General features: G+C 41.9%; 1 protein-coding gene across 1 annotated transcript in view; it reads right to left on the reverse strand.

Moving 5' to 3' along the window:
• Positions 1–11741, reverse strand: part of CDC23 (cell division cycle 23) — a 60550-nt gene that overhangs the window by 43666 nt on the left and 5143 nt on the right. The window contains exon 3 of the mRNA XM_006899506.1: positions 5146–5283. Within this exon, the coding sequence (XP_006899568.1) occupies positions 5146–5283 (138 nt within the window). The remainder of the gene's footprint in view (positions 1–5145; positions 5284–11741) is intronic.

The following is an 11741-nucleotide window of genomic DNA, read 5'->3' on the forward strand; positions in this document are numbered from 1 at the left end:
ACTTTGGACATGTTTTAAGGAGGGACCGGTCCTTGGAGACGGACATCATGCTTGGTACAGTGGAGGGAAAGCGCAGGAGGGGAAGGTCCTCTATGAGGTGGACTGATTCAGTGACTGGGGCAATTGAGATGGGTGTATCGGAGAAGCTGCAATTGGTACAGCACAGAGCGGAGTTGAGGGCTGTTGTACATAGGGTCACTATGAGACGCAAGCGACTTGATGGCAAATAACAACAACAGAGACATAATAACTAAATCCAAGTCTTGACTCAATATTACACTACAAAAGAAAAGTGCTTAATCATCTTTGCCTCCAAGGAACATTCTAACTGCACATTCTCCAAAACATTTCTGTTCTTTGGCAGTCCGTATGCTCTTCAACACTCTTCTCCACCAACCCTGCCCAAAGGCATCAATTCTTCTTCTTCTATCATCCTTAGTCACTATCCAGCTCTCAGATGCATAGCAAGTGACTGAAAAGAGCATGGCCTAAATCAGGCATACCTTAGTTCTCAAACTGACATCATTACTCTTCAATAATTTGGAGAGGTCCCTGACTACAGAATTTCCCACTACAATGAATCTACTGACCTCCTGACCGCTGGTACCAAGCATACTAATGGTGGATCCAAGTAAGATGATGTAATTCACAGTCTCAATCTTTTGTCCATCCATCATGATGCTGTCTAATGATGAGTTTTCCTCCAATCTTGATGCCAATCACTTCTTCATATAGTCCCCTTTCTCAGTGCATAGTTTAATAGATATGCTAACAGATATACCCTGACACACACTTTTTCTGAACTTAAACCATGAAATATCCCTTTGTTCTTTTCAAAAGACTACTTGTTGGTAGTTATTCTGCACATGAGCATAACTAAGTGTTCTATGATTTCTATTCCACTCAATGTTAGCCATAGTTTGTTATGATCCACACAAAGGAATACATTTGTGTAACCAATAAAACACAAGAAAATACCTTTCTGGTATTCTCTGCTTTCAGCCAAGATCTGTCATTAGCAATGATATACCTCTTCTGTCACAGCCTCTTCTGAAACTAGCTTGTATTTTTAGAAGTATCCTGTATATGTACTGCTCCAGTTAGAAGGTACTTGTGTATGAAACCAGTTATACTAATAGTTTCCCCATTTTGCTAGATCATCTTTTCTTAGAAGGGTAACATTCAAATTTTTTTGGCACAGACTAGTGAGCACAGTCAGGACTCTACCTGTTTGCTGAAACATCTCAATTAGTATTACTTCAATTATTGGATTCTTATTTGTTACCAATGCCTTCAGCATAGCTTAGAATTCAATGACCTTAGTTCTTGATCTTATGTTACTTCTTGAAATGGTTCAATATCAAGCAAATCGTTTTGATACAGTGATGACTCTGTATTCCTTCCATCTTCTTTTGATACTCTTTGTGTTGTTCACTATTTTGTCCATAGAATCTTCGTGTATTACAATTGAAGGTCTGAAATTATTTTGTTCCATTATGCCCACTTGGGAAATGTAAAACATGTTCTTCTTTTCTGGTTTTCTAACTCTAAGTCTTTGCCCATTTTGCTATAGTATTTTGCTTTGTCTTCCTGAGCTACCTTTTGAAATCTCGTATTCAGTGCTTTTTTAAAAAAAAAAAACAACTTTATTAATGTTTTGTGTGTGTGTGTACCGTCAAATCAGATCTGACTGGTACAGAAGGAGATTGTCCCTCCTTCTCCAGCAGAGCATCTGGTGGATTCAAACCGCATACCGTCTGGGATTGCAGTGCAGCTTCTTGCCACTAGGCCACGAGAGTTCTGTTCCTTTTCAGTTCTTTTCATCATTTCCTCCCTTGACTTTAGCTTCTCTATTTCAAGAGGAAATTGAGAATCTCTTCCGACATCTATTTTGGTGTTTTCTTTCTTTCTAATCTGTTAAACAGTTGTTTGCTTTCTTGATGCACAAAGTATGGCATCAATGTTAACTGACATCTATTTTGTGGTTACGTCATCTGGCATTCCATCAATTCCCAGGCCTTCTTTTTTGGCAATGCCATCAGTGAAGCTTCAATTTCCTCCTGCAGTACCACTGGTTCTCGATCATATACTACTTCCTGAAATGGTTTTGTGTCAGTCAATTGTTTTTAGTACAGTGACTCTGTATATTCCTTCTTCTCTTAAAGCTTCCTGGATCATTTAAAGATTTTGCCCACACCGTCCTTCAGTGTTGCAACTTGAGGCTTGAATTTGTTCTTCCATTCTTTCAGCTTGAGAAATGTTAAGTTCTGCTTTTTCTGACTCCAGCTCTTTGCATATTTTGTTATAATACTTTGCTGTCTTCTCAAGCGGCCTTTTGGAATCTTCTGTTCAATTCTTTTACACTGTCATTTCTTTTGTTTTGTCTTCTTGATTCTCTAATGCAACTTTCCTAATCTCTTCTGACCTCCACTTTGGTCTTTTCTTCTGTCTTTGTAATGACCTTTGGCTTTCTACGTGGATGACATCCTTGATGTCATCCCACAACTCATTTGGTCTTCAGTCATTAGTGTTCAATACCTCAAACCTATCCTTGAGATGGTTTGTAAGCCATGTCACTTTGGGCATGAGATGATGGAAGAGCCAGTCCTTGGAGAAGGATTATCATGACTGGAAAAGCGGAGGGTGAGTGTAAAAGAAGAAGATTCAAAAAAAAATTGGATTGACACACTGACTATAACCATGAGCCCAAGTATGTTGGAAACACTGAGGATGACACAGGATAGGGAAGGGTTCAGAGGCATTGTTCAAGGAGCTCTAGTGGCCCAGTGGTAAGGAGCTGCATTGCAATCCTGATGCACTGTTCATAGGGTCACTCAACATTAGTCATAATCAATTCAACAGCATTAAACAACAAACTGTGGTTGTTGTTGTGTCATCGAGTCGTTTACAACTCATAGCAACTCTATGTACAACAATGCTGAAACCAGCTCTATCCTGTGCCAATCTTATTGTCTCTGACACACCTACCCCCATTACCCCAGTCACTGTATCAATCCATCTCATCGATGGTGTCATTCTCATTTTCCGTCCCTCCACCCTTCCTAGCATGATGTCCCTCTCCAAAGACCGGGTCCTCCTTGCAACATGACCAAAGTATGTCAGAAGAAACTTCAGAATCCTTGCCTCCAAGGAGCAGGCCAGCTTCACCCTCTCTAGCACGAACCTGTTTGCTCTCCTGGCAGTCCATGGTATATTCAAAACTCTTCTCCAGGACCACAGCTCAAAGGCATCAATTCTCTATCACTCCTAGGTGTTGTCCAGCTTCCAGACGCATAGCAAGCAACTGCAAATACTATGGCCTGGATCAGACCTTAGTCTCCAGACTGACATCATTGCTCCTCAGTACTCTCGAAAGGTCCCTGACAGCTGACTTTCCCAGTACAATCTGTCTCTTGATTTCCTGGCTGCTGGTACCAAGAGTGTTGATTGCAGGGCCAAGCAAACTAAAGCTGTTAACAATCTCAATATCTTCATGATTCATCATGATGTTGCCAATTGGCCCAGTGGTGAGAATCTTTGTTTTCCTGATGTTGATCTTCAATCCATATTGAAGGCTGCAGTCCTTGAATCTCTGCAGCAAGCGCTTCAGGTCCTCCTCAGTTCCAGCAAGCAGGATTGTATCATGTGCATAATGCAGGTTGATGAATCATCTTTCAATCCTGATGCCACATTCCTGTTCATAAAGCCCTGCCTCCAGAATGATCTGTTCTGCATATAGATAGAAAAGGTATGAAGACAAAATACATACAATGTCTCCCTGCTCCGTTTTGACGAATGTCTCCTGGTCCATATATAGATTTTGCTTAAGCAATATCAAATTTTCTGGGATTCCCATTCTTCTCAGAGTCAGGAACAGTTTATAGTGATCCACCCAATCAAACGCCTTTGCATTGTTAATGAAACACAGATAGACATACCTCTGGTACTCTCTGCTTTTAGCCAAGATCCATCTGACATTAGCTATAAGATCCCTAGTACCACAGCCTCTTCTTAACCTAACCAGCACTTCCAGCATTTCTCTGTTGACGTGGTGCTCCAGTTGTTTTTGGATGACTTTCAGCAGAATCTTGCTTGCATGTGATACTAATGATATTGTTCAATAATTTCTGCACTCTGTCAGTCAGTCTCCTATCTTTGGAAAGGGAACCATTATAGATATCTTCCAGTCAGTTGTCCAGGTTGTTGTCCTCCAGATTTCTTGGAAAACTTGGTGAGCACATCCAGGGCAGCGTCTGTCGAAATATGTCAATCAGTATGCCATCAATTCCTGGAGCCTTGTTTTTTGCCAATTCTTGCAGAGCAGCTTGGACTTCTTCCTTTCATCACCACAGGCTCGTGCTCATACACTGTCTCATGAAATTCTTCCGTGTCAGCAAATTCCTTCTGGTACAGTAACTCTGTATACTCCTCACATCTTCTTTTAATGCTTCTTGGATCATTTCATATTCGCCCAGAGCATCCATAAGTATTGTAACTACTGGCTTGAATTTGTTCTTCAATTCCTTCAGCTTAAGAAATGCTGAGCAAGTTTGGCCCTTTTGGTTCTGACTCCAGCTCTTTGCACATTTCATTATAATACTTTCCTTTGTCTTCCTGAGCTGCCCTTTGAAATCTTCTGTTCAGCTCCTTAGTTTCTTGATTTCTTACCTCTGCTTTGGCTTCTGGTGCTCTACTGCAATATTCAGAGTCTCATGTGACTTCAATCTTGGTCTTCTTTCTCTGCCTTTGTAACGACCTTTTGCATTCTTCATGAATGATATTCTTGATATCCTCTCACATTTAGTAGAACATCCTTATTCTAAGAAAACTTAAAACTATTTAGGGGTAAAAAGATCTCTTACTTCAAACTTAACCCTGATTCAAGGGCAGGGGGAGGGGAGTAACGTAATACTTTTATCTATATATCTACAGATATATAAATATAGATACATATGTATATATGTGTGTGCATGGTTATAGACAGACAGAAATGATAAAGAAGAGGTATAAAATGTTCACAATAGGTAAATGTGGATAAAATAGTATTCTTTGTTTTATATTCTTAGAACTTTTGTTGATGATATGAAATAACTAAAGACTTATTTATTTTTCTAACTTTGGAAGGAAAATGAAAATAGCTCTCACCAGGTATCTGGAATACATGTACAAGAAATAGGCCTTCTTGCTATTGCAGCCATGCAGAAAATGTGCTGCTCGATCATATTCTTTAACATCAAAGTAGGACTTGGCCAGCGTGTAGGCATCCATATCCTGAGCATCTTCCTAGAAAAGAGTCAGTAATTGTAAACAGGACAGTAAAAGCTCTCAATACAAGAAACATACTCATTAATTTTAAGACATAAGAAAATACTATTCTCTCCTCCTCAAAATTTAACCTATCTCAAGGGAGCTCTGGTGGCCTAGTGACAAGAAGCTGTACTACAATCCCAGAGGTATGCAGTTTGAATCCACCAGATGTTTTGCTGGAGAAGGAGGAGCAATCTCCTCCTTTACCAGTAAGATCTGATTTTACGGTACACACACAAAAAAATAAAATAAAATAAATTAAACTTGCCTCTATTTATTAAATATCAGACAAAGCCATTAATAAGGAGCCCTGGTGACACAGTGCTTAAGTCCTAAGCTGTTAACCAAAAGGTGATGGGGGTGGTGGTTGTTGATTGCCGTCAAGTAGAGGTTGACTCAGGCAAGCCGGCTGCTTCCACAACATGCTTGTTTACCCTAACCTACAGATTCCACACAATTCACCTTTCTTGAACAAAAGTGGAAAAAGAAGACTTGGGACCCTCAGTGAAGACAGGGTGGGAGCTGGAACAGGGACAGTAGTGATGGGGGAACCCTCTGGGGTGAAGCGGTTTCTCCGTGGCCTTTGCTGCTCTGTGGGGAGGCTGCACACCGTGGATAACATCCTCTAGTTTCCTTTGATGGCCTGTGCCCGAATTAGTTTCATCTGCTTTGGGGTTTGCTTTCCAAATTCCCAAGCTGCGGCTTAGACTCTGCTAGTATTAACAAGCTGGATTATGAGAATCCAGTTTATCAGTTCAAAACTCCTAGAGCAGTGGAGCAGCTTTGCTATGGGGAGCTGCTGGATGGCACTCGGGAGCCTCTACCTTGAAAGCAGAGATAAGGACAGATGAACGGCCAACCTTGCTGTGTGGGGATACGATGGGTAGTCTCAGCTCACTGGGCACCAGCTCATGCAAGGGGTAAAGGCACTTCAGGCTGAATGATGGTGGCCCTGAAATACAAGGGACTGTGCTGATGACCTGACAGACCTCTACTTTCTGGAGTCCAGAGCCCTCATCAAAGACCACCAGGTGAGGTCATTTGCACAATGGCAGACCCTCTGCATGCTGACGTAACACTCCTAGGACAAAGCCCTTTTCATAGACAGTATGTGGGGTCAGCACTTGATTGTGGAACCCTGGTGACACAGGGCTTTTAACTGAAGCGTTAGCAGTTCAAACCCTCCAGCTGCCCCATAGCAGTCAGCTTGCATAGAGGACAGCCTTGGAAACCCAGTGGGGCAGTTCTACTCTGTCCTACAAGGGCGTTATGAGTTGAAATCAATGGCATGGATTTAAAGTATGTTCATTTGCTCGTGGTCACGGGGTGGTATCAGTTTTTAAATGTGAAATACTGATAACCACGTGAAGAGCTGGTCTGTATTCAGACTCTGGGAGGGTAAGGAGCTGCAGGCATGTCGCCAGAAGACTGCTGGAAATCCCCTGTGTACTCTGTTCCCCATTTGAGGAAGAAAATGCCCAAGGCACGCTTTCTTCTGTGAGATCATATTTTCAGTGCTACTGCTAATTGGATTACTCTCCCTGTAACTCTGAAGTTATTTCAGATCAGATCCCCTCCTCCTCCCTTATATGTGACTGTGCTTATGTGGGTCTCAGCTTCCTAATGGAGGATCAGTTCAGATGTGCTATAGGCAGCTTGGGACTCCAAGAGCTCTGATTTGAAGTCTCTTTAGAATATTTCACACTGGACATGTTGATGTATCTGTTAACGTGCCTACATCTGTGTTGTCTCATTTTAACCCTATGCATGATAGGTGTTTCTCCTCAATGAATTTGGGGCTTAATCCAGCTCATAATTGTTTCCATGTGACTCCATTTCTAGGCGACTCTTAACTTGGGCCATGTGACAAGCCTTTGAGGAGCCTGTTTTACCATGGACCAAAAAAGAAAGAAAGAAAGAAAATTAAATGCTATAGCCTTCAATATTAATTATATCTTAACACCAAGAAAACAAAAACCTTGCTGGGTCAAGAGGCAACATCATGATAGATAAAGACTGAAGTTGTCAATAATTTCATCTTGCTTGGATCCACAATCAACACCATCAGTATCAGAAGTAGAGAAATCAAAAGGTGTATTAGATCAGGAAAATCAGATGGCAGGAACCTCTCCAAAGTCCCTAAGAGCGATGATGTCAGCTTAAAACCTAAGATGTGCCTGGTTCAAGGCATGAACTTGTCAATTCCTTGCTATATCTGAAAGTTAGACAATAAATAAGAATGACAGAATAACTGATGCCTCTGAGTTATGGTGTTGGAGAAGAGTGCTGACTATCAGTACTCTTCTATGGACTGCCAAAAGAGCAAGCAAGTATGTTTGGGGGAAAGTGCAATGAGGATTGCCTCCTCAGATCTAAGGATGGAGAAACTTGATCTCACATACTTTGAGCATGTTGTTAAGAGGGGCCAGTCCTTGAAGAAGACATCATATTTGGCAATGTGGAGAGTAAACGAAAGATAGGAAGATCCTCAGTAAGATGGAATGACAAGGTAACTGTTACGATGGTCTTGAATATATCAGAGATAATAAGGATGGTACAGAAAAGAGCAAAGTTCAAATCTGTTATTCATAAGATATAATAAGTTATAGTCAACTTGAAGGCACCTAACACATAATTGTTGTTGTTATGTGCCGTCGAGTCGTTTCCGACTCATAGCGACCCTATGCACAACAGCCCTAAACCCTGCTCTATCCTGTGTCAACCGCACCGCCTCTGACACACCCATCCCGATTACCCCAGTCACCGAATGAATCCATCTCATAGAGGGTCTTCCCCTCCTGTGCTGTCCCTCCACCCTCCCAAGCATGATGTCCCTCTCCAAGGACCCGTCCCTCCTGGCAACATGCCCAAAGTATGTCAGATGAAGCCCCAGAATCCTTGCCTCCAAGGAGTAGCTTGGTTTAATCCTCTCCAAGATGAATCTGTTTGTTTTCTTGGCAGTCCATGGTACATTCAGTACTCTTCTCCAGCACCACAGCTCAAAAGCACCCACTCTCCTTCTGTCCTCCCTAGTCATTGTCCAACTCTCTGATGCATAACAAGCGATTGCAAATACCATGGCCTGTATCAGGCGCACCTTAGTCTCCAGAGAGACACCGTTGCTCCTGAGTACGTTAGAGAGGTCCCTAACAGCAGACTTTCCCATGGCAATACGCTTTTTGATTTCCTGACTGCTGGTGCCAAGAGTGTTGACTGTGGAGCCGAGCAAACTGAAGCTGTGAACACTCTCAATCTCTTCGTCATCCATCCTGACGCTGCCAATTGGTCCAGTGGCGAGAATCTTTGTCTTCTTGACATTGAGCTTTAGTCCATACTAAAGGCTGCAGTCCTTGACCCTTCGCAGCAAGTGCATGAGGTCCTCCTCAATTTCAGCAAGCAGGGTTGTGTCATCTGCATAACGGAGATTGTTAATAGATCTTCCACCAATCCTGATGCCACAATTCTCCTCATAGAGCCCAGCCTCTCGGATAATCTGCTCTGCATACATGTTGAAAAGGTATGGAGACAGGATGCATCCCTGGCGTACACCCTTCCCTATTTTGAACCATGCAGTGTTACCCTGCTCAGCTCTGACTACTGCCTCTTGGTCCAAGTATAGGTTTCGTATTAGCACAATTAAATGTTCTGGGATTCCCATTCTTCTCAGAGTCAGCCACAGTTTGTTATGATCCACACAGTCAAATGCCTTTGCATAATCAATGAAACACAGATAGACATTCTTCTGGTATTCTCTGCTTTCAGCCAAGATCCATCTAACATCAGCAACAATATCCCTAGTACCACGACCCCTTCTAAACCCAGCCTGGACTTCCGGCAGTTCTCTGCTGATGTGCTGTTCTAGTCGTTTTTGGATGATCTTCAGTAGAATCTTGCTTGCATGTGAAATCAGTGACACTGTTCTGCAGTTTCCACACTAACACATAATACAGATGATAAATTTAGTACGTGAATCGCTGTACCAAAAAGAATTGGTCAACACTGAAAAATTTCAGGAAGTACAATACGAACAAGAGCCAACAGTAACTAAGGAAAAATTTCAAGCTATGCTGAAGACACTGGCAAAAAAATAAGGCCACAAGGGAGCTCTGGTGGTTCAGTCGCAAGAAGCTTCACTGCAATCCTGAAGACACATGGTTTGAATCTACCAAACACTCCCCTGGAGAAGGAAGGACAATCTCCTGCTGTTACAGCTGGATCCAATTCAATGGTACACAACAACACACAAAAAAAAAAAAGAAGAAGAAAGGGGAGAAAAAATAAGGCCCCAAGAATTGATAGGATACTGACATATTTCATCTAACATATATAAACCTGGACATGCTGATCAATCTATACCAGGAAATTTGGAGGACAGCTGCCTAACCAACAGACTGCAAAAGACCCCCATCTGCTCCAACTCTCAAGAAAAGTGATCCAACAGAATGTGCAAATCATTAAACAGTATCATTAATATCACATGTAAGCAAAGTACTGCAGAAAACCATCCAAAAATGGCTAGAACAGTACAATGATAAGGACCTGCCAGAAGTTCAAGAGGGTTTAAAAGACACCATGGCACCTGGGATATCAATGCTGATGTCAGATGGATCCTGAGTGAAAGCAAAGAATACCAGAGAAATGTCTATTGTGTTTTATTACCTATGCAAAGGCATTTGACTGTGTGGATAACAGCAAACTGTGGCTAAAACTGAGAAGAATGAGAATTCTAGAACATTTCAGTGTCTCGCATAATATCTGTATCTAGACAAAGAAGTTGTTTTCCAAAGAGAGCAAGGAACACCGCCTAGTTTAAAATCAAGAAGGGTGGACATCAGAGTTGTATCCTTTCTCCATACCTATTCAATTTGTATGCTGAGCAAATAATTTGTGAAGGTAGACTCCATGATGAGGGATCCAACATTCTATACATCAGGACATGAGAAAGACTCATAAAAAACTTGAATTATACAGATGACAATAGCAGGCTCGCTGAAAGTAAGATCTTGAAATGCTTGCTGCAGAAGATTATGGACTGTAGCCTTCAATATGGATTACATCTCAACATCTAGAAAATAAAGGGCCTCACCACTGAGCCAGCAGGGAACATCACGCTAGATCAAGAAAGTTCTGAAACTATCAATTATTTCATCTTTGATCAACAATCAACACCCTTTGTACTAGAATTTAGGAAATCAAGAGACATACTGTACTAGGCAAGTCAGCTGTCATGGACTTCTCCTAAATTCTGAAGAGCAATGATGTCAGTCTGAGGACTGAAGTTTGCCTGATTCAGGCCTTGGTCTTTTCAATCACTTGCTACACATCTGTGAGTAGACAATGCATAAGGATAATAGGAGAAGAATTGATGCCTTTGAGTTGTGGTGTAGGAGAAGATTACTGAATATCCCATGGATTGCCTCAAGATTAAACAGATACATTTTAGAAAAAAAGTGCAGCCAGAGTTTTCCTGAGAGCCAAATACAACAAAGCTTTGTCTCTCATACTATGAGCACGTTGTTAGGAAAGGTTATTTCTTGGAAAGTGATACCATGCACAGAAGGGTGGAGAGTCAGCCAAAAAGTGGAAGAGATATCTCCAAGGAGACTGTTGGAATGGGCTCAAATGTGTCTGAGATGATGAGGATGGCACAGGATAGGACAAGGTTCAGGCCAATAGGAGTCAACATAGAGTCACTATGAGTCATACCCAACTCAATGGCACCTAAAAACAACAGCCTACAGGAAGAAGCATATGGCATCAGGATAAGAGGAAGGCCCATCAGAAAACCTGTATTAGAGAGATGAAACAACCACATTTTCTGAAAATAAAGCACTTTGTGAAGAAAATCAAAGACCACAGCCTTCAGTATGGATTACATCTCAACATCAAGAGAAAAAAAGATTCATAACTGGATCACTACTAAGGAACAATATTAAAAGAAAGAGAGAAAAGACTGAAAATTGTCAAGGATTTCACTTTACTAGGATCCACAGTGTACACCTATGGAATTTGTTGTTGTTGTTGTTGTTGTTATGTGCCATTGAGTCGCTTGCGACTCATAGCGACCCTATACTCTCCTCTGTCCCGTGCCAGTTGCACTGTCTCTGACACTCCCATCTCAATTATCCCAGTCACTGAATCAATCCACCTCATAGAAGGCCTTCCCCTCCTGCCGTCCCTCCACCCTCCCAAGCATGATGTCCTTCTCCAAGGACCAGTCTCTCCTCACAAAATGTCCAAAGTATGTTAGACGGAGCCTCAGAATCTTTGCCTCCAAGGAGCCACCCGGTTTAACCCTTTCCTGGACAAATCTGTTTGTTTTCCTAGCAGTCCATGGTATTCTCAATACTCATCTCCAGCACCACAGCTCAAATGCACCAATTCTCCTTCTATCCTCCTTGGTCACTGTCCAACTCTCTGATGCATAACAAGTG

This window comes from Elephantulus edwardii, unplaced genomic scaffold (assembly GCF_000299155.1).
Source record: "Elephantulus edwardii isolate Elephantulus edwardi_28Jun2011 unplaced genomic scaffold, EleEdw1.0 scaffold00259, whole genome shotgun sequence".
Taxonomy (NCBI): domain Eukaryota; kingdom Metazoa; phylum Chordata; class Mammalia; order Macroscelidea; family Macroscelididae; genus Elephantulus; species Elephantulus edwardii.